At 40.8% G+C, this 22,734-nt stretch overlaps 1 protein-coding gene across 2 annotated transcripts in view; it reads right to left on the bottom strand.

Annotated features, from left to right (window-relative positions):
• The window catches only part of LOC128642453 (uncharacterized), a 34,555-nt gene extending 19,575 nt beyond the window's left edge, over window positions 1-14,980 (bottom strand). For both annotated transcript variants that reach the window (XM_053695223.1, XM_053695224.1), the window contains exons 1-2: window positions 14,925-14,980; window positions 755-1,026 (exon numbers count right to left, since the gene is read on the bottom strand). In XM_053695223.1, coding sequence (XP_053551198.1) covers window positions 755-1,019 — 265 coding nt within the window. In that variant the 5' untranslated portion in view covers window positions 1,020-1,026; window positions 14,925-14,980. The remainder of the gene's footprint in view (window positions 1-754; window positions 1,027-14,924) is intronic.
• Window positions 14,981-22,734: the final 7,754 nt, after the last annotated feature.

Here is a 22,734-nt window from a genome sequence, read left to right as displayed (position 1 = left end):
ACATAGGGACTCCAATTAACTTCCACTTAAAGGGACACTGTAACCAAATTTTTTCTTTTGTGATTCAGATAGAGCATGAAATTTTAAGCAACTTTCTAATTTACTCCTATTATCAAATGTTCTTAATTCTCTTGGTATCTTTATTTGAAATGCAAGAATGTAAGTTTAGATGCCGGCCCATTTTTGGTTAACAACCTAGGTTGTCCTTGCTGATTGGTGGATAAATTCATCCACCAATCAAAAACTGCTGTCCAGAGTTCTGAACCAAGAAAAAAAGCTGAGATGCCTTCTTTTTCATATAAAGATAGCAAGAGAACGAAGAAAAATTGCTAATAGGAGTAAATTAGAAAGTTGCTTAAAATTGCATGCTCTATCTGAATCACAAAATAATTTTTTTGGGTTCAGTGTCCCTTTAAATAAATGCAAAATTATTCTCACCGGGCGATCACCACAGTAATCACCTGACCATTCAAAACTATGTGGGGGATGTTTTTAAAATGGGCTTCTGGGCTTTAAATATCGGGTCTTGGGGGTCTGTAGATTAAAGGCACACCACTATATCAACAGGGATGCTTTGACAGGTGCAGGGGTGCCACATTGAGCTCTGAAAGTGCCTGTATTGCTATGCATAGTAAAGTGATAAAAGAAAGCTGATCTTGTAGGACATATAGTCTCAATCTTACACATTATTCTGTCTATAAACTCAATAAGTCACTTATATTTTTATTAGCTTGAGTAATAAATATCATCTTACCTAGTGAACGTGATAACATATTTAGTTCATCCTCATACAGAGAGTCTGTTACATCAGTGATATTAACTCTTCCTCTTCTCTTTGTGTGATACAAAATGGCAAAGTTGCATAATGATATATTTTCTCTCACACTATGGTAGTTGTTATTGGTGATGTAAACAGGATGGACGTCCCCTAGTGCTAGAAATGTCAAGAGGTATGTGACCAACCAACTGTAGCAGCTCTCTCCATCCCTTGAGAAGATACCCACGTTTTGAGACACCATTATTGAGCTGTTGACAAACAAGCCAAAAGATTGAAGATTATAGGTCGTGTTTTTAAAGTGACTAAAAATAATATACCAAGATTTACCAAAAAGTCCATAGATTTGGCTCAACTAAAACTTACAAATGGATCATGGAAGACATTGAAATGACAAACTAAGGCCTAGTTTCCATTGAAATGGTAAATTTTGGAAACTGGTGATAAAAAGATTTATCTCCATTAAAGCCTAAGGAGATTTTCTATGTTACCACCAGTTTCCGAACTTTACCATCTCAATGCAAACTAGGCCCTGGGGCTTGTTTTCATTGAGGTGTTAAAGTTTGGAAACTGGTGGTAACATTAACATTCCTCATAGATGTATAGGCTTAAGAGGTGGATAACAGGGCAGGGAAGCAGCGGTCTGATGACCACTGCTTGATAATTCCTGACTGCAGGTTCTCTTGTGCGAACCTGCAGTCACAGTTTAGAGAAGAGCTTGATAAATCGAGCTCATTGTGTTCACCTACAGAACATATGCGATTATGTCTGCAGTCTCCTATTTTACACATTTTTTTTTTGCTCTATGTGACCCTGTATTTGCCCCTCCCCATCCTCTTTAATCAGCCAGAGCCACTGCATGTGACTATACCACATGTAATACCTCATCTCAGGTCGTTGACTTGTTAACATCTACTAATTTCACATTAATTCACATACATCTGACATTTCTTCTCTTTCACCTTCTGTGTTACACCTTCTCCTTTAGATTGTTAGCTTAAGATCTTCTCTACCTGTTACTTTATATCTTCTGCAACTCATTTCCTCTTTCAGTCTGTCACAATAGACTGACTCTCCCACTCACAAAGATGGTCACTCCCTTGATCTGATTTTTAGCTATCGATGCACTATCTCAAACTTCACAAACTCACCTTTTCCACATTCTGACCATCATCTCCTCACTTGCAACATCATATCCCTCCCTACAACTATACCTCCTTCTACCCCTCACACCAAACTTCACAAAAGCATTAAGTCATTGGATCAGCAACAGATCGCTAGCTCTCTCAAACCTCTGCTCTCTTCTATCTCCTCCTTTTCCTGCCCTGACCAATCTGCCACTATAATTCCACCCTTACATCAGTCCTTGAGAATTTGGCCCCTCCTACTATAGCTTGGAAATCACACACTCATCCTCTGACAAGGTACCTAAGCAGATGTTCCCATACTGTTGAGCGATACTGGAGAAAATCTCAGAATTCACCTGACTTTCTTCAATACAAGTTCATCTTGAACTCCTAGTATTCTGCCCTTAGCCTTTATAAGCAATATTACTTATCTACTTGTATCTCTATTCTTTCTTCAAACCCAAAACATCTGTTCTATACTTTCAATACTCTTCTCTGCCTACCCCCACCTACAAATACAACTTCCCTCTCAGTCTCAGATCAAGATTTTGCCAGTCACTACAATAACACAATTGACTTAATCAGAAACAAAATCAGCTCTCAATATACTTACAGTTTCCCACCCCCTCAAAAGCTTGCAATCATCGAAAACCCACATAGCCATATATTCAGCTTTTTTGCCCCTTACTGAGGAAGAAATTCTAGCCTTATACAGTCCTCTCACCTCACTACCTTTCCTCCCAATCATATTTCCTCACAGCTACTCCCCTCCCTCTCTTCTACCCTTACAGGTATACTCCCACACATTTTCAACCTCTCTCTCAGTACCGGTATATTTCCCTCATCTCTAAAACTTCTCTCGATCTAACCTCCCCATCCAATTACCGCGCTATTTCCCTACTCCCTCTTGCCTCAAAGTTTGTTCAAAAGCAATATGCACGTCTATCCCATTTCCTTACATTAAACTCCCTCCTTGATCCACTGCAATCTGGATTTCACCCCCATCACTCAACAGAGACATCAATTGTTAAGGTTACTAACAACCTACTTACAGCAAAGTCTAAAGGCCACTGCTCTCTGCTTATCCTCCTTGATCTGTCTGCCACTGATACTGTTGACCACACTCTTTTGATCCAAACCATCCTATCCTTCAGCATTTGCGACACAGCCCTCTTGTGGTTCTCTTCCTACCTGTCTAACCGTACCTTTAGTGTAGCCTTTTCTGGGGCATCCTCTGCCCTGGTACCACTTTATATTGGGGTACCACAAGGCTCTGTCCTTGGTTCCCTTCTCTTCTCAATCTAAACGTCATCATTAGGTTCCTAAATAAAGTCCCATGGGTTTCAATATAATTTCTATGCCAATGACACACAAATCTACCTTTCTGCGCCAGACCTATCTCTTTCTTTCTGAACCCTTGTCACTAACTGTATTTCTCATATCACATCATGGATATCCTCTCACTACTTTAAGCCAAATCTCTGCAAAACTGAGCTCCTTATTCTCCCCCCCCCCTTCTTTCAAAATCTCCACCTACCATTTTTCTATTACTGTCGATAACTCCATCATCACCCCTACCCCACATGCCCGATGTCTTGGGGTCACACTTGAATCAGATCTTTCTTTCACTCCTTATATTCAGTCCTTGGCCAAATCCTGCTGCTTCCACCTTAAAAACAGCTCTAATACTACACTTCCTTGCACAACTAAGATTTTAATCAACTCTTTCATCCTTTCCTGCCTCGAATACTGCAACTCCATTCTCTCTGGTGTCCCTAGCTGCCACCTAGCACGTTTACAATCCATAATGAATGCCTCTGCCAGCTTCATCTTCCATACCCATTGCTCTTCATCTGCTGCACCTCTCTGCCTATCCCTTCACCGGCTTTCTCTTGCCTAAAGGATTAAACACAAATTTCTAACTCTGACATACAAGGCCCTCAACTGCACTGCTCCCCCCTATATCTCAGACCTTGTGTCCAGATACTCTCCCTCCCCCCCATTCCCTACGCTCTGCTCACAACATCCTACTCTCCTCCTCTCTTGTTACCTAAGGTGATCACAGTAATAAAAGTGCTCACCTGCTATTTTCAATGGTATTTACCAAAATCTTAACAAATAATATACATTTTTTTAACATTTTTCATATGCAATGAAATTTATATAGCATAATGGTATATTCTGAATCTGCTGGCTCTGCTAAAAAAATAACATATCATTTGTGTGGGTTACTCACATAAATATGACTTACTATAGTGTTTCATCAGCAAAAACAAGCTCACACATGCTTAGCACAAAGGTGTGAAAAAGGCTTAGCAGCAAAAGGGTTAATTAATAGAGTTTTCCAATGTTGCATACCTACATATGCTTTCCTAGTTAAAGGGACAGAAAATTACTAAACATTCAAACTTTTTTTCTCATGTGTTAAATATGGTTTACTTAAAGGGACAGTACTGTCAAAATGATTATTTTATCTTTCAGATAGAGCATGTAATTTAAAAAAAAAATTGAATGTACTTTTGTTATCACATTTGCTTTGTTCTCTTGGTATCTTTTAATGAAGACTAAAACTAGTAAGAGCTCAGAAGCGTGCAATGTTTTGCAACATTATTTGTAGCTGTGTTATACAATGTTGCAAAACACTGTTGCCATAGTGTACTAAAGACGTGCACATTACTGAGCGCTTATGAGCCTATCTAGTTTTACTCTTCAATAAAAGATACCAAGAGTACAAGGCAAATTTGATAACAGAAGTAAACTGAAAAATTGTTTAAAAATGCTTCTCTGTCTGAATCTTTATAGTTTTATTTTGACTTTACTGTCCCTTTAAAGCATTCATGTGAATTATGAAGCTATGTTAATTACATGCAGTAAAACACAACACTTCCTGCAATAATGTTTCATTATTTATTTTGCTTCCTTATCTTTTAATGTAACGGTTTTCATAAACCTAACCCTGCTACATAGCTGTTCCAAACTGGCCTCAGCAGAGGTGATAAGATAGGACAGTAGCAACTTCTATCTGTGGATTGGCTCCTTCAAATTAAAGTTTGGCAGTAGAAAAACAAGCTTATATTAAACAATGTATTGAGAAAGTTTTTACACCCTGGTGCTTAGCTAATTTATTTAAACTACATAAACGTTTAATAATTATAAAGTTTACTATCCTGATTGTTCACTGACTATTACGTAGAACACAAATAATAGCAAATGCACAGTGTTACTTCTTTGTTGGCCATATTTGTAATGAATAGATGCATAGAAGGAACTTTCCATTTAGCTGTTAGTGTCCAGTAATTTTGTATAGATTTTACAGCTTGCTAAAATACTGGGCTGTTCAGTTAAATACAGGACATCTGACAACCCAAGATGCACGTCACAGTCAGTGAAATACATGAAGGGTAGATGTCTAATTCTTATAAACAAATACATTAAAGGGATAGTAAACCCCAACATTTTATTTTATGATTCAGATAGAACATACAATTTTAAACAACTTTCCAATTTACTTCTACTATCAAATTTGCTTCATTCTCTTGTTATCCATTGCTGAAGGAACAGCATTGCACTACTGCCAGCTGCTGAACAAATCTACGGCTAGATTTAGAGTTTTGTCGGTAACGACCCGCGTAGCTAACGCCGGCTTTTTTCTGGCCGCACCATAAAAATAACTCTGGTATTGAGAGTTCACAGAATGGCTGCGTTAGGCTCCAAAAATGGAGCGTAGAGCATTTAAAAACGCATCTGCAACTCTCGATACCAGAGTTGCTTACGGACGCGGCCAGCCTCAAAAACGTGCTCGTGCACGATTCCCCCATAGGAAACAATGGGGCTGTTTGAGCTGAAAAAAAACTAACACCTGCAAAAAAGCCGCGTTCAGCTCCTAACGCAGCCCCATTGTTTCCTATGGGGAAACACTTCCTACGTCTTCACCTAACACCCTAACATGTACCCCGAGTCTAAACACCCCTATCCTTACACTTATTAACCCCTATTCTGCCGCCCCCGCTATCGCTGACCCCTGCATATTATTTTTAACCCCTAATCTGCCGCTCCGTAAACCGCCGCTACTTACATTATCCCTATGTACCCCTAATCTGCTGCCCCTAACACCGCCGACCCCTATATTATATTTATTAACCCCTAATCTGCCCCCACAACGTCGCCTCCACCTGCCTACACTTATTAACCCCTAATCTGCCGACAGGACCGCACCGCTACTATAATAAAGTTATTAACCCCTAATCCACCTCACTAACCCTATAATAAATAGTATTAACCCCTAATCTGCCCTCCCTAACATCGCCGACACCTAACTTCAATTATTAACCCCTAATCTGCCGACTGGAGCTCACCGCTACTATAATAAATGGATTAACCCCTAAAGCTAAGTCTAACCCTAACACTAAGACCCCCCTAAGTTAAATATAATTTAAATCTAACTAAATAAATTAACTCTTATTAAATAAATTATTCCTATTTAAAGCTAAATACTTACCTGTAAAATAAATCCTAATATAGCTACAATATAAATTATAATTACATTGTAGCTATTTTAGGATTAATATTTATTTTACAGGCAACTTTGTAATTATTTTAACCAGGTACAATAGCTATTAAATAGTTAAGAACTATTTAATAGTTACCTAGTTAAAATAATTACAAAATCACCTGTAAAATAAATCCTAACCTAAGTTCTAATTAAACCTAACACTACACTATCAATAAATTAATTAAATAAAATACCTACAATTACCTACAATTAAACCTAACACTACACTAGCAATACATTAATTAAATACAATATCTACAAATAACTACAATGAAATAAACTAACTAAAGTACAAAAAATAAAAAAGAACTAAGTTACAAAAAATAAAAAAATATTTACAAACATAAGAAAAATATTACAACAATTTTAAACTAATTACACCTACTCTAAGCCCCCTAACAAAATAACAAAGACCCCCAAAATAAAAAAATGCCCTACCCTATTCTAAATTACTAAATTAAAAGCTCTTTTACCTTACCAGCCCTGAACAGGGCCCTTTGCGGGGCATGCCCCAAAGAATTCAGCTCTTTTGCCTGTAAAAAAAAACATACAATACCCCCCCCCCAACATTACAACCCACCACCCACATACCCCTAATCTAACCCAAACCCCCCTTAAATAAACCTAACACTAAGCCCCTGAAGATCTTCCTACCTTGTCTTCACCCTGCCAGGTTCTCCGATCGGTCCAGAAGAGCTCCTCCGATGTCCTGATCCAAGCCCAAGCGGGGGGATTAAGATGTCCATGATCCGGTCGAAGTCTTCATCCAAGCGGGGCAGAAGAGGTCTTCCATCCGATTGAAGTCTTCATCCAGGCGGCATCTTCTATCGTCATCCATCCGGAGCGAAGTGGCAGCATCCTGAAGACCTCCGACGCGGAACATCCATCCTGCCCGACGACTGAACGACGAATGACGGTTCCTTTAAGGGACGTCATCCAAGATGGCGTCCCTCAAATTCCGATTGGCTGATAGGATTCTATCAGCCAATCGGAATTAAGGTAGGAATATTCTGATTGGCTGATGGAATCAGCCAATCAGAATCAAGTTCAATCCGATTGGCTGATCCAATCAGCCAATCAGATTGAGCTCGCATTCTATTGGCTAATCGGAACAGCCAATAGAATGCGAGCTCAATCTGATTGGCTGATCGAATCAGCCAATCGGATTGAACTTGATTCTGATTGGCTGATTCCATCAGCCAATCAGAATATTCCTACCTTAATTCCGATTGGCTGATAGAATCCTATCAGCCAATCGGAATTCGAGGGGCGCCATCTTGGATGACGTCCCTTAAAGGAACCGTCATTCGTCGTTCAGTCATCGGGCAGGATGGATGTTCCGCGTCAGAGGTCTTCAGGATGCTGCCGCTTCGCTCCGAATGGATGACGATAGAAGATGCCGCCTGGATGAAGACTTCAATCGGATGGAAGACCTCTTCTGCCCCGCTTGGATGAAGACTTCGACCGGATCATGGACATCTTCAGCCCCCCGCTTGGGCTTGGATCAGGACATCGGAGGAGCTCTTCTGGACCGATCGGAGAACCTGGCAGGGTGAAGACAAGGTAGGAAGATCTTCAGGGGCTTAGTGTTAGGTTTATTTCAGGGGGGTTTGGGTTAGATTAGGGGTATGTGGGTGGTGGGTTGTAATGTTGGGGGGGGGTATTGTATGTTTTTTTTTACAGGCAAAAGAGCTGAATTCTTTGGGGCATGCCCCGCAAAGGGCCCTGTTCAGGGCTGGTAAGGTAAAAGAGCTTTTAATTTAGTAATTTAGAATAGGGTAGGGCATTTTTTTATTTTGGAGGTCTTTGTTATTTTGTTAGGGGGCTTAGAGTAGGTGTAATTAGTTTAAAATTGTTGTAATATTTTTCTTATGTTTGTAAATATTTTTTTATTTTTTGTAACTTAGTTCTTTTTTATTTTTTGTACTTTAGTTAGTTTATTTCATTGTAGTTATTTGTAGATATTGTATTTAATTAATGTATTGCTAGTGTAGTGTTAGGTTTAATTGTAGGTAATTGTAGGTATTTTATTTAATTAATTTATTGATAGTGTAGTGTTAGGTTTAATTAGAACTTAGGTTAGGATTTATTTTACAGGTGATTTTGTAATTATTTTAACTAGGTAACTATTAAATAGTTCTTAACTATTTAATAGCTATTGTACCTGGTTAAAATAATGATAAAGTTGCCTGTAAAATAAATATTAATCCTAAAATAGCTACAATGTAATTATAATTTATATTGTAGCTATATTAGGGTTTATTTTACAGGTAAGTATTTATCTTTAAATAGGAATAATTTATTTAATAAGAGTTAATTAATTTCGTTAGATTTAAATTATATTTAAGTTAGGGGGGTGTTAGTGTTAGGGTTAGACTTAGCTTTAGGGGTTCATACATTTATTATAGTAGCGGTGAGCTCCGGTCGGAAGATTAGGGGTTAATAATTGAAGTTAGGTGTCGGCGATGTTAGGGAGGGCAGATTAGGGGTTAATACTATTTATTATAGGGTTAGTGATGCGGATTAGGGGTTAATAACTTTATTATAGTAGCGCTGCGGTCCGCTCGGCAGATTAGGGGTTAATAAGTGTAGGCAGGTGGAGGCGACGTTGAGGGGGGCAGGTTAGGGGTTAATAAATATAATATAGGGGTCGGCGGTGTTAGGGGCAGCAGATTAGGGGTACATAGCTATAATGTAGGTGGCGGCGCTTTGCGGTCAGCAGATTAGGGGTTAATTATTGTAGGTATCTGGCGGCGACGTTGTGGGGGGCAGGTTAGGGGTTAATAAATATAATATAGGGGTCAGCGGTGTTAGGGGCAGCAGATTAGGGGTACATAAGTATAATGTAGGTGGCGGTCGGCAGATTAGGGGTTAAAAAAATTTAATCGAGTGGCGGCGATGTGGGGGGACCTCAGTTTAGGGGTACATAGGTAGTTTATGGGTGTTAGTGTACTTTAGGGCACAGTAGTTAAGAGCTTTATGAACCGGCGTTAGCCCAAAAAGCTCTTAACTCCTGTTTTTTTTCAGCGGCTGGAGTTTTGTCGTTAGAATTCTAACGCTCACTTCAGACACGACTCTAAATACCGGAGTTAGAAAGATCCCATTGAAAAGATAGGATACGCAATTGACGTAAGGGGATCTGCGGTATGGAAAAGTCGCGGCTGAAAAGTGAGCGTTAGACCCTTTTTTCAGTGACTCCAAATACCTGAGGGCGGTAAAAACCAGCGTTAGTAGCCTCTAACGCTGGTTTTCACGGCTACCGCCCAACTCTAAATCTAGGCCCTAGTTAGCCAATCACAAGAGACAAATGTGTGCAGGCACCAATTAGCAGCAGCTCCCACTGGTGTATGATATGTGCGTATTCATTTTTTAACAAGGGATACTAAGAGAATGAAGCACATTTGAAAATAGAAGTGAATTTAAAAGTGTCTTAAAATGACACGCTCTAGCTGAATCATGCAAATTTAATTTTGAATTTCCTATCCCTTTAAATATATGGATTTATTCTGCCAATGCTGAGAACTTCTGCTGCTATTGAAGTGACCCTCTCTCACACCCCTCTTACATCACAGTACAGGTCTCGCGCCCGGTGACCCTCTCTCACACCCCTCTTACATCCCAGTACAGGTCTCGCGCCCGGTGACCCTCTCTCACACCCCTCTTACATCCCAGTACAGGACTCGCGCCCGGTGACCCTCTCTCACACCCCTCTTACATCACAGTACAGGTCTCGCGCCCGGTGACCCTCTCTCACACCCCTCTTACATCCCAGTACAGGTATCGCGCCCGGTGACCCTCTCTCACACCCCTCTTACATCACAGTACAGGTCTAGCGCCCGGTGACCCTCTCTCACACCCCTCTTACATCACAGTACAGGTCTAGCGCCCGGTGACCCTCTCTCACACCCCTCTTACATCACAGTACAGGTCTAGCGCCCGGTGACCCTCTCTCACACCCCTCTTACATCACAGTACAGGTCTAGCGCCTGGTGACCCTCTCTCACACCCCTCTTACATCCCAGTACAGGTCTCGCGCCCGGTGACCCTCTCTCACACCCCTCTTACATCACAGTACAGGTCTAGCGCCCGGTGACCCTCTCTCACACCCCTCTTACATCCCAGTACAGGTCTCGCGCCCGGTGACCCTCTCTCACACCCCTCTCACATCACAGTACAGGTCTAGCGCCCGGTGACCCTCTCTCACACCCCTCTCACATCACAGTACAAGTCTTGCGCCCGGTGACCCTCTCTCACACCCTCTCTCACATCACAGTACAGGTCTCTCTTACAGTGACCCTCTCTCACACCCCTCTCACATCCCAGTACAGGTCTCGCGCCCGGTGACCCTCTCTCACACCCCTCTCACATCACAGTACAGGTCTAGCGCCCGGTGACCCTCTCTCACACCCCTCTCACATCACAGTACAGGTCTAGCGCCCGGTGACCCTCTCTCACACCCTCTCTCACATCACAGTACAGGTCTCTCTTACAGTGACCCTCTCTCACACCCCTCTCACATCACAGTACAGGTCTCGCGCCCGGTGACCCTCTCTCACACCCCTCTCACATCACAGTACAGGTCTAGCGCCCGGTGACCCTCTCTCACACCCCTCTCACATCACAGTACAGGTCTAGCGCCCGGTGACCCTCTCTCACACCCCTCTCACATCACAGTACAGGTCTAGCGCCCAGTGACCCTCTCTCACACCCCTCTCACATCACAGTACAGGTCTCTCTTACAGTGACCCTCTCTCACACCCCTCTCACATCACAGTACAGGTCTCGCCCCCGGTGACCCTCTCTCACACTCCTCTCACATCACAGTACAGGTCTAGCGCCCGGTGACCCTCTCTCACACCCCTCTTACATCACAGTACAGGTCTTGCGCCCGGTGACCCTCTCTCACACCCCTCTCACATCCCAGTACAGGTCTCGCGCCCGGTGACCCTCTCTCACACCCCTCTCACATCACAGTACAGGTCTAGCGCCCGGTGACCCTCTATCACACCCCTCTCACATCACAGTACAGGTCTAGCGCCCGGTGACCCTCTCTCACACCCCTCTTACATCACAGTACAGGTCTCGCGCCCGGTGACCCTCTCTCACACCCTTCTCACATCACAGTACAGGTCTCGCCCCCGGTGACCCTCTCTCACACCCCTCTCACATCACAGTACAGGTCTTGCGCCCGGTGACCCTCTCTCACACCCCTCTCACATCACAGTACAGGTCTAGCGCCCGGTGACCCTCTCTCACACCCCTCTCACATCACAGTACAGGTCTAGCGCCCGGTGACCCTCTCTCACACCCTCTCTCACATCACAGTAGAGGTCTCTTGCCCTGTGACCCTCTCTCACACCCCTCTCACATCACAGTACAGGTCTAGCGCCCGGTGACCCTCTCTCACACCCCTCTCACATCACAGTACAGGTCTTGCGCCCAGTGACCCTCTCTCACACCCCTCTCACATCACAGTACAGGTCTTGCGCCCAGTGACCCTCTCTCACACCCCTCTCACATCCCAGTACAGGTCTCGCGCCCAGTGACCCTCTCTCACACCCCTCTCACATCACAGTACAGGTCTTGCGCCCAGTGACCCTCTCTCACACCCCTCTCACATCACAGTACAGGTCTTGCGCCCAGTGACCCTCTCTCACACCCCTCTCACATCACAGGGCTCTTTCCCAGTGACCCTCTCTCACACCCCTCTCACATCATAGTACAGGGCTCTTTCCCAGTGACCCTCTCTCACACCCCTCTCACATCACAGTAGAGGTCTCTTGCCCAGTGACCCTCTCTCACACCCCTCTCACATCACAGTAGAGGTCTCTTGCCCAGTGACCCTCTCTCACACCCCTCTCACATCACAATAGAGGTCTCTTGCCCAGTGACCCTCTCTAACACTCCTCTCACATCACAGTACAGGTCTCGCGCCCGGTGACCCTCTCTCACACCCCTTTCACATCATAGTACAGGTCTCACACCCGGTGACCCTCTCTCACACCCCTCTCACATCATAGTACAGGGCTCTTGCCCAGTGACCCTCTCTCACACCCCTCTCACATCACAGGGCTCTTGCCCAGTGACCCTCTCTCACACCCCTCTCACATCATAGTACAGGTCTCTTTTCCAGTGACCCTCTCTCACACCTCTCTCACATCACAGTAGAGGTCTCTTGCCCGGTGACCTTGTCTCACACCCCTCTGACATCATAGTACAGGTCTCTTTTCCAGTGACCCTCTTTCACACCCGTCTCACATCACAGTAGAGGTCTCGTGCCCGGTGACCCTCTCTCACACCCCTCTCACATCACAGGGCTCTTGTCCAGTGACCCTCTCTTACATCACAGTACAGGTCTATTGCCCAGTGACCCTCTCTCACACCCCTCTCACATCACAGTACAGGTCTCTCTTACAGTGACCCTCTTTCACACCCTTCTCATATCACAGTAGAGGTCTCGTGCCCGGTGACCCTCTCTCACATCCCTCTCACATCACAGTACAGGTCTCTCACCCAGTAACTCTCTCTCACACCTCTCTTACATCACAGTACAGGTCTATCGCCCAGTGACCCTCTCTCACACCCTTCTCACATCACAGTAGAGTTCTCTTGAGAATACCCTCTTTCACACCCCTCTAACATCACAGTACAGAACTCTCGCTCTGTGACTCTCTCTCGCACCCTTCTCACATCACAGTACAGGACTCTTGCCCAGTCACCCTCTCTCACACCCCTCTCACATCACAGTAGAGGACTCTTGCCCAGTCACCCTCTCTCACATCACAGTACAGGTCTCTCACCCAGTAACTCTCTCTCACACCCCTCTCACATCACAGTACAGGACTCTCGCCCAGTGACCCTCTCTCACACCTCTCTCACATCACAGTACAGAACTCTTGCCCTGTGACTCTCTCTCGCACCCTTCTCACATCACAGTACAGAACTCTCGCTCTGTGACTCTCTCTCGCACCCTTCTCACATCACAGTACAGGACTCTTGCCCAGTCACCCTCTCTCACACCCCTCTCACATCACAGTAGAGGACTCTTGCCCAGTCACCCTCTCTCACATCACAGTACAGGTCTCTCACCCAGTAACTCTCTCTCACACCCCTCTCACATCACAGTACAGGACTCTCGCCCAGTGACCCTCTCTCACACCTCTCTCACATCACAGTACAGAACTCTTGCCCTGTGACTCTCTCTCGCACCCTTCTCACATCACAGTACAGAACTCTCGCTCTGTGACTCTCTCTCGCACCCTTCTCACATCACAGTACAGGACTCTTGCCCAGTCACCCTCTCTCACACCCCTCTCACATCACAGTAGAGGTCTCTCACCCAGTAACTCTCTCTCACACCTCTCTCACATCACAGTACAGGACTCTCGCCCAGTGACCCTCTCTCACACACTTCTGATATCACAGTATATTTCTCTTGCCCAGTAACCCTCTCTCACACCCCTCTAACATCACAGTACAGGACTCTCGCCCAGTAACCCTCTCTCACACCCCTCTCACATCACAGTACAGGACTCTCGCACTGTGACCCTCTCTCACACCCCTCTCACATCACAGTACATTTCTCTTGCCCAGTTACCCTCTCTCACACCCCTCTCACATCACAGTACATTTCTCTTGCCCAGTTACCCTCTCTCACACCCCTCTCACATCACAGTACATTTCTCTTGCCCAGTTACCCTCTCTCCCACCCCTCTCACATCACAGTACAGGACTCTCGCACTGTGACCCTCTCTCACACCCCTCTCACATCGCAGTACATTTCTCTTGCCCAGTTACCCCTCTCCCACCCCTCTCACATCACAGTACAGGACTCTCACACTGTGACCCTCTCTCACACCCCTCTCAAATCACAGTACAGGACTCTCGCACTATGACTCTCTCTCACACCCCTCTCAAATCCCAGTACAGGACTCTCGCACTATGACTCTCTCTCACAAACTTTTCATATCACAGTACAGTTCTCTCGCCCAGTGACCCTCTATCACACCCCTCTCACATCACAGTACAGGACTCTCGCCCAGTAACCCTCTCTCACACCCCTCTCACATCACAGTACATTTCTCTTGCCCAGTTACCCTCTCTCACACCCCTCTCACATCACTGTACAGGACTCTCGCACTGTGACCCTCTCTCACACCCCTCTCACATCACAGTACATTTCTCTTGCCCAGTTACCCTCTCTCACACCCCTCTCACATCACAGTACATTTCTCTTGCCCAGTTACCCTCTCTCACACCCCTCTCACATCACAGTACAGGATTCTCGCACTGTGACCCTCTCTCACATCACAGTACAGTACTCTCGCACTGTGACTCTCTCTCACACCCTTCTCATATCACAGTACAGTTCTCTCGCCCAGTGACCCTCTATCACACCCCTCTCACATCACAGTACAGGACTCTCACCCAGTAACCCTCTCTCACAACATTCTCATATCACAGTACCTACCTCTTGGAGACAAGTTGCTTCTTTGGGGGTTTAGCGGACTATGTAACAAATTCTTCCACAAATAGCTGCAGTCTCATAATGAAACTGAAAGAAAAACAAGTCAGTTAGCAGAGAAATCATTTACAGAAGATCACATGATGAAAAAGAACAAAATCATGCACCTTAGGCACAAAATAAATATACAAAAACATACTCATACAAAAAACACACATGCAAACATACTCATACACACAAACACACACGCAAACATACTCATACACACAAACACACACGCAAACATACTCATACACACAAACACACACGCAAACATACTCATACACACAAACACACACGCAAACATACTCATACACACAAACACACATGCAAACATACTCATTCACACAAACACACACGCAAACATACTCATTCACACAAACACACATGCAAACATACTTATATACACACAAACACACACACGCAAACATACTTATATGCACACACAAACATACTCATACACACAAACACACACACAAACATACTCATACACACAAACACACACATGCAAACATACTTCTACACACACACAAACATACTCATACACACAAACACACACGCAAGCATACTCATTCACACAAACACACATGCAAACATACTTATATACACACAAACACACACACGCAAACATACTTATATGCACACATGCAAACATACTTCTACACACACAAACATACTCATACACACAAACACACACGCAAACATACTTATATACACACACACAAACATACTCATACACACAAACACACATGCAAACATACTCATACACACAAACACACACGCAAACATACTCATACACATATACAACACACACAAAAACATACTCATGCACAGACAATGCACACACGCAAACATACTCATACACACACAAAACATACTTATATATACACACAGATACTCATACACAACACACACAAAAACATACTCATACACACACATCACACACACGCAAACATACTTATATACACACACGAACTTTTATACCCCCTACTTTCCTGATTTTCGAGGGACAGTCCCGATTTTAGGGGTCTGTCCCACTGACCCGGGTTTCTTGCCACCTGTCCTGCATTACCCCATGCATTTAATTTTTTAATTATATTTTTTTAATTTTGTTGGGCCCATACTCAGAAGCAGCTGGCTTTTCTCTCCCATGGTTAGATACCTGTTATATTCCCTGTGAAAAAGTAATGGTGTGTGGGTTAAGCAGGAGTAAGAAGGCTGTATACCCTCTGACCTCAGGTAATGGTGACCTCTAACTTCTGGTAGTGATGACGTCTAACCCCTGGTGATAATACTAGCATGCCTTCAGTTTTATATGATGAGCAGTGCTAAAGCTAGGGTAACTAACAATGGCAGCCTCAGACTGCCAGCTAATGTGCTTGCCAACCCAGGACCCCATACAATGAATTACAGATCCCATATATGATGTAGTGTGTGTATCTGTATCTATAAGTGTGTGTGTGTGTGTATCTGCATGTATAAGTGTATGCTATGTAGTGTGTGTGTGCATCTGCATGTGTAAGTGTATGCTATGTAGTGTGTGTGTGTGTGTGTATCTGTATGTATAAGTGTGTGTGTGTGTGTGTGTGTGTGTGTATGCATGTATACGTGTATGCTGTGTAGTGAGTGTGTATCTGCATGTATAAGTGTATGCTGTGTAGTGTGTGTGTGTGTGTATCTGCATGTGTAAGTGTATGCTATGTAGTGTGTGTGTGCATCTGCATGTGTAAGTGTATGCTATGTAGTGTGTGTGTGTGTGTGTGTGTATCTGTATGTATAAGTGTGTGTGTGTGTGTGTGTGTATGCATGTATACGTGTATGCTGTGTAGTGAGTGTGTATCTGCATGTATAAGTGTATGCTGTGTAGTGTGTGTGTGTGTGTATCTGCATGCATAAGTGTATACTATGTAGTGTTATGTAGTGTATGTGTGTGTATCTGCATGTAAAAATGTAAGCTATGTAATGTGTGTGCATCTGTATGTATAAGTGTGTGTATCTGTATGTATAAGTGTATGCTATGTAGTGAGTGTGTATCTGCATGTATAAGTGTAAGCTATGTAGTGTGTGTGTGTATCTGCATGCATAAGTGTAAGCTATCCAGTGTGTGTGTGTGTATCTGCATGTATAAGAGTATGCGGTGTAATGTGTTTGTGTATCTGCATGCATAAGTGTATGCTGTGTAGTGAGTGTGCATCTACATGTATAAGTGTAAGCTATGTAGTGTGTGTGTATCTTTATGTATAAGTGTAAGCTATGTAGTGTGTGTGTGTATCTGTATGTATAAGTGTATGCTGTGTAGTGTGTGTGTATCTGCATGTATCAGTGTAAGCTATGTAGTGTGTGTGTATCTGTATGTATAAGTGTATGCTGTGTAGTGTGTGTGTATCTGCATGTATAAGTGTAAGCTATGTAGTGTGTGTGTGTATCTGTATGTGTAAGTGTATGCTGTGTAGTGTGTGTGCATCTGCATGTATAAGTGTAAGCTATGTGGAGGTGGGGTGCCGTGTGTGTGTATCTGCATGTATAAGTGTAAACTATGTAGTGTATGTGTGTGTATCTACATTTATAAGTGTATGCTATGTAGTGTGTGTGTGTGTGTCTATCTGCATGTATAAGTGTATACTATGTAGTGTGTGTGTGTATCTGTATGCGTAAGTGTATGCTATGTAGTGTGTGTGTGTGTGTGTGTATCTGCATGTATAACTGTAAGCTATGTAGTGTGTGTGTATCTGCATGTATAAGTGTAAGTTATGAAGTGTGTGTGTATCTGCATGTGTAAGTGTATGCTATGTAGTGTGTGTGTGTCTATCTGTATGTATAAGTGTGTGTGTATCTGCATGTATAAGTGTAAGTTTTGTAGTGTGTGTGTGTTTGTATCTGTATGTATAAGTGTGTTTGTGTATATGCATGTATAAATGTAAGCTATGTAATGTGTGTGTATCTGTATAAGTGTGTGTGTATCTGCATGTATAAGTGTATGCTATGTAGTGTGTGTGTGTTTATCTGCATGTATAAGTGTAAGCTATGTAGTGAATGTGTATCTGCATGTATAAGAGTGTGTATTGGCATGTATAAGTGTGTGTGTATCTGCATGTATAAGTGTATGCTGTGTAGTGTGTGTATCTGCATGCATAAGTGTATGCTGTGTAGTGTGTGTATCTGCATGCATAAGTGTAAGCTATGTAGTGTGTGTGTGTATCTGCATGTATAAGTGTATGCTATGTAGTGTGTGTGTATCTGCATGCATAAGTGTAAGTTATGTAGTGTGTGTGTGTATCTGCATGTATAAGTGTATGCTATGTAGTGTGTGTATGTATCTGCATGTATAAGAGTAAGCTATGTAGTGTGTGTGTGTATCTGCATGTATAAGTGTATGCTATGTAGTGTGTGTGTGTATCTGCATGTATAAGAGTGTGTATTGGCATGTATAAGTGTGTGTGCATCTGCATGTATAAGCGTATGCTGTGTAGTGTGTATGTGTATCTGCATGCATAAGTGTATGCTATGTAGTGTGTGTCTCTGTGTATTTGAGTGTGTGTACATGTATATGTGTAGCTTGTGTTACTGTGAACTTTTGCTTACTTTAAAGGGTATAATCTACAATATTAATGGGGAAAGCAGAGAGCAGTTTTAAAGAATATTTTATTAAATGTCCAATCAAGACAAAAATAATTAGCACTGTCTCTGCAAAGGCTATTTAAATACAGAGCTCACATAGCTATACCAGTGGTTTTATTTGCTGCCTAAGAGTATTAAAAGATATTACTTTATTAACATTTTTATTTATATTACTTTGGTCTGATTATTTTTTTCAAGCCCCATTCCTGCTCCTGCCCACCACATATCACACTTTTGCCGTGGGGGGGGAGGGGGGGGCTGTCCCTTTTTTTGAATTTTGAAATGTTAGGAGGTAGTCATATTCGTACACATATACAACACACACAAAAACATACACATAAACACAAAACACACACAAGCAAACATACTTATATACACACACAGATATTCATACACAGCAAACACAAAAACATACTCATACACACAACACACACACGCAAACATACTTATATACACACAGATACTCATACACATACGCAACACACACAAAAACATACTCATACACACAACACACACGCAAACATACTTATATACATACAGATACTCATACACACAACACACACAAAAACATACTCATACACATACAGCACACACAAAAACAAAAACATACTCATACACATACACAACACACAAATACTCATACGCATACGCAACACACAAATACTCATACACATACACAACACACACAAATACTCATACACATGCATACACACACAAACACACAAACACATACTCATACACGCACACACAAAACACACAAAAACATACTCATACACACACATACACGCAAACATATTCATACACAACACACACAAAAACATACTCATATACACACAAACAAACACATACACATGCAAACATACTCATACACACAAAAACATATTCATACACACACATAAATATACTCATGCACACACAAAACATACAAAAACATACTCATACAGATACACAAAAACATACTCATACACTTAAACATACCTCTACACACACAAACACAGAAACATACTCATACACTCAAACATACCTCTACACACACAAACACAGAAACATACTCATACACATATACAAACACACATACTCACACACACAAACATACAAGCACGCACAGACCCAAATACACATGAACGCACAAACATACTCATGCACGGACGCACACAAACATATACACACACAAACATATATGCACACACAAACATGTGCAAACATACACACACAAAAACATACTCATGCATGCACATACATACTCATGCACATACATACTCATGCACATACATACTCACAAAAACATACATCTACACACACAAACACAGAAGCATACTCATACACATATACACACACACTCATACACATGCACACACAGACACAGACACGCACACACACAAACACACACATATACACCCACAAACACAAACAAACATGCACACTCACAAATCTACACGCACAAACATGCACAAAAACACACAAACATAACCTTGCACACACATACAAATGTGCACACAAGCAAAACCTCAGACACAGACACAAGCATACCCTCACGGACACATACAGACACACACATAATCACACACATACATACACATATATACACACACATGCACTCCCTCTGTAAATTAAGGAAAACTTCACCATGACACAATAAAGTCAGAGAGGGTCTATCACACAACAGGATTGCTAATTGGTAATAAATGACACACCTTAGTTTTTTTTTAAACACATTGCTCAAAATAAGATATCTGGGGAGATTCAATATTTTCCGCCCGATGTTACCGCTGCTCCTTAACTCGTCCGCGAATGTGCAGAGGGCGGCATTGCAGAAGCATATTACCGAAATACTTGTGCAATTTTAAATACCGTTAGCAATGTCGGGCGGACATAATTCGTTACAACGAATCATGTCCGCCTGCTATTTGATAAATCAGCCCCATAGAGTACACATAAGACTCTACATTTTTCAAGATCTATATATAAGTAGCATCAATAAGCATAAAGGGCAAGATTACAGTATATACAGTGGTGCTCCACTAGAGTTAAGCTTTGTGCACCAGTCAGGTTGTGCTCATATTACAAGTAAAAAAAAAAAACTTATTTTGCGCAAGTGGTAACCCGACTAGTGCAAAAATCCGAACGTAGAATATTGCACAAACAATATAGCATATTTGCCTTAGCAAATGTAAAATATTTACAGTAAATACATAGTTAAAACCTTTATTAAACATGAATATTGCATAGATATGTTTTTTTCATGTTTTCATCTCAAGGCTCTAATCTATGCACTTATATACTGTATGTATTTATATGTACAGTATATATATATATATATATATATATATATATACTGTATATATATGTGCGTGTGTGTACATATACATTTATGTGTTCATTTGTGTATATTTGTCTGTAAATACATATATACACATATAAATACATATATACACATATAAATACATATGTACACATATAAATAAATATATACACATATAAATACATATTTACACATATAAATACATATATACACATATAAATACATATGTACACATATAAATACATATATACACATATAAATACATATGTACACATATAAATACATATATACACATATAAATACATATGTACACATATAAATAAATATATACACATATAAATACATATTTACACATATAAATACATATATACACATATAAATACATATGTACACATATAAATAAATATATACACATATAAATACATATGTACACATATAAATAAATATATACACATATAAATACATATTTACACATATAAATACATATATACACATATAAATACATATGTACACATATAAATACATATATACACATATAAATACATATGTACACATATAAATACATATATACACATATAAATACAATTGTACACGAGTGAGGCCACTGGCACCCACCTACCAACTGTACAATTGTTTCTAGAATCTGCATTTTATTGTATCGCAATTATATTTCAATAAAAGTTTTATAAAACCAAAAAAATAAATAAATAAATAAATACAATTGTACACATATAAATACATATGTACACATATAAATAAATATATACACATATAAATACATATTTACACATATAAATACATATATACACATATAAATACATATGTACACATATAAATAAATATATACACATATAAATACATATGTACACATATAAATAAATATATACACATATAAATACATATTTACACATATAAATACATATATACACATATAAATACATATGTACACATATAAATACATATATACACATATAAATACATATGTACACATATAAATACATATATACACATATAAATACAATTGTACACGAGTGAGGCCACTGGCACCCACCTACCAACTGTACAATTGTTTCTAGAATCTGCATTTTATTGTATCGCAATTATATTTCAATAAAAGTTTTATAAAACCAAAAAAAAAAAAAAATAAATAAATACAATTGTACACATATAAATACATATATACACATATAAATACATATATACACATATACATACATATGTATACATATAAATAAATATATACACATATAAATACATATATACACATATAAATACATATGTACACATATACATACATATGTATACATATAAATAAATAAATATATACACATATAAATACATATATACACATATAAATACATATATACAAATATAAATACATATATACACATATAAATACATATATACACATATAAATAAATAAATATATACACATATAAATACATATATACACATATAAATACATATGTGCACATACCCTTCGGTGGCTTTTTTTTTCTAACACCTGAGATCTCATATCTTTCATCCTTTATAACTTTTTTATGCAATATTTTTGTGAATATTTTTATTAGATAGTGTTAATATGAGTTTAAGTGTACTTTGTAATGTTTTTTTTAAGTAATTTTTACAACTTTTTATTTTCAGAAAACCGTTAACCACGGCTTTGAGATTGTTGTAAGGTTTATCGCAATTTTGCTCCACTTGTAATATCAGCGCAATGGAAAGGGGGCACAAACGCTTGTGAAAACGCTCCACTTGTAATCTAGCCCCAAATGATGTATCTACAAAAATCCACATAGACTTTAAAGGGACATTGTGGTCACAATTTAAATGCACATAGAATTACATCTTTGAATA

Source organism: Bombina bombina, chromosome 11 (genome assembly GCF_027579735.1).
Source record: "Bombina bombina isolate aBomBom1 chromosome 11, aBomBom1.pri, whole genome shotgun sequence".
NCBI classification, from domain to species: domain Eukaryota; kingdom Metazoa; phylum Chordata; class Amphibia; order Anura; family Bombinatoridae; genus Bombina; species Bombina bombina.
This window is presented reverse-complemented; position numbering and strand designations above follow the sequence as displayed.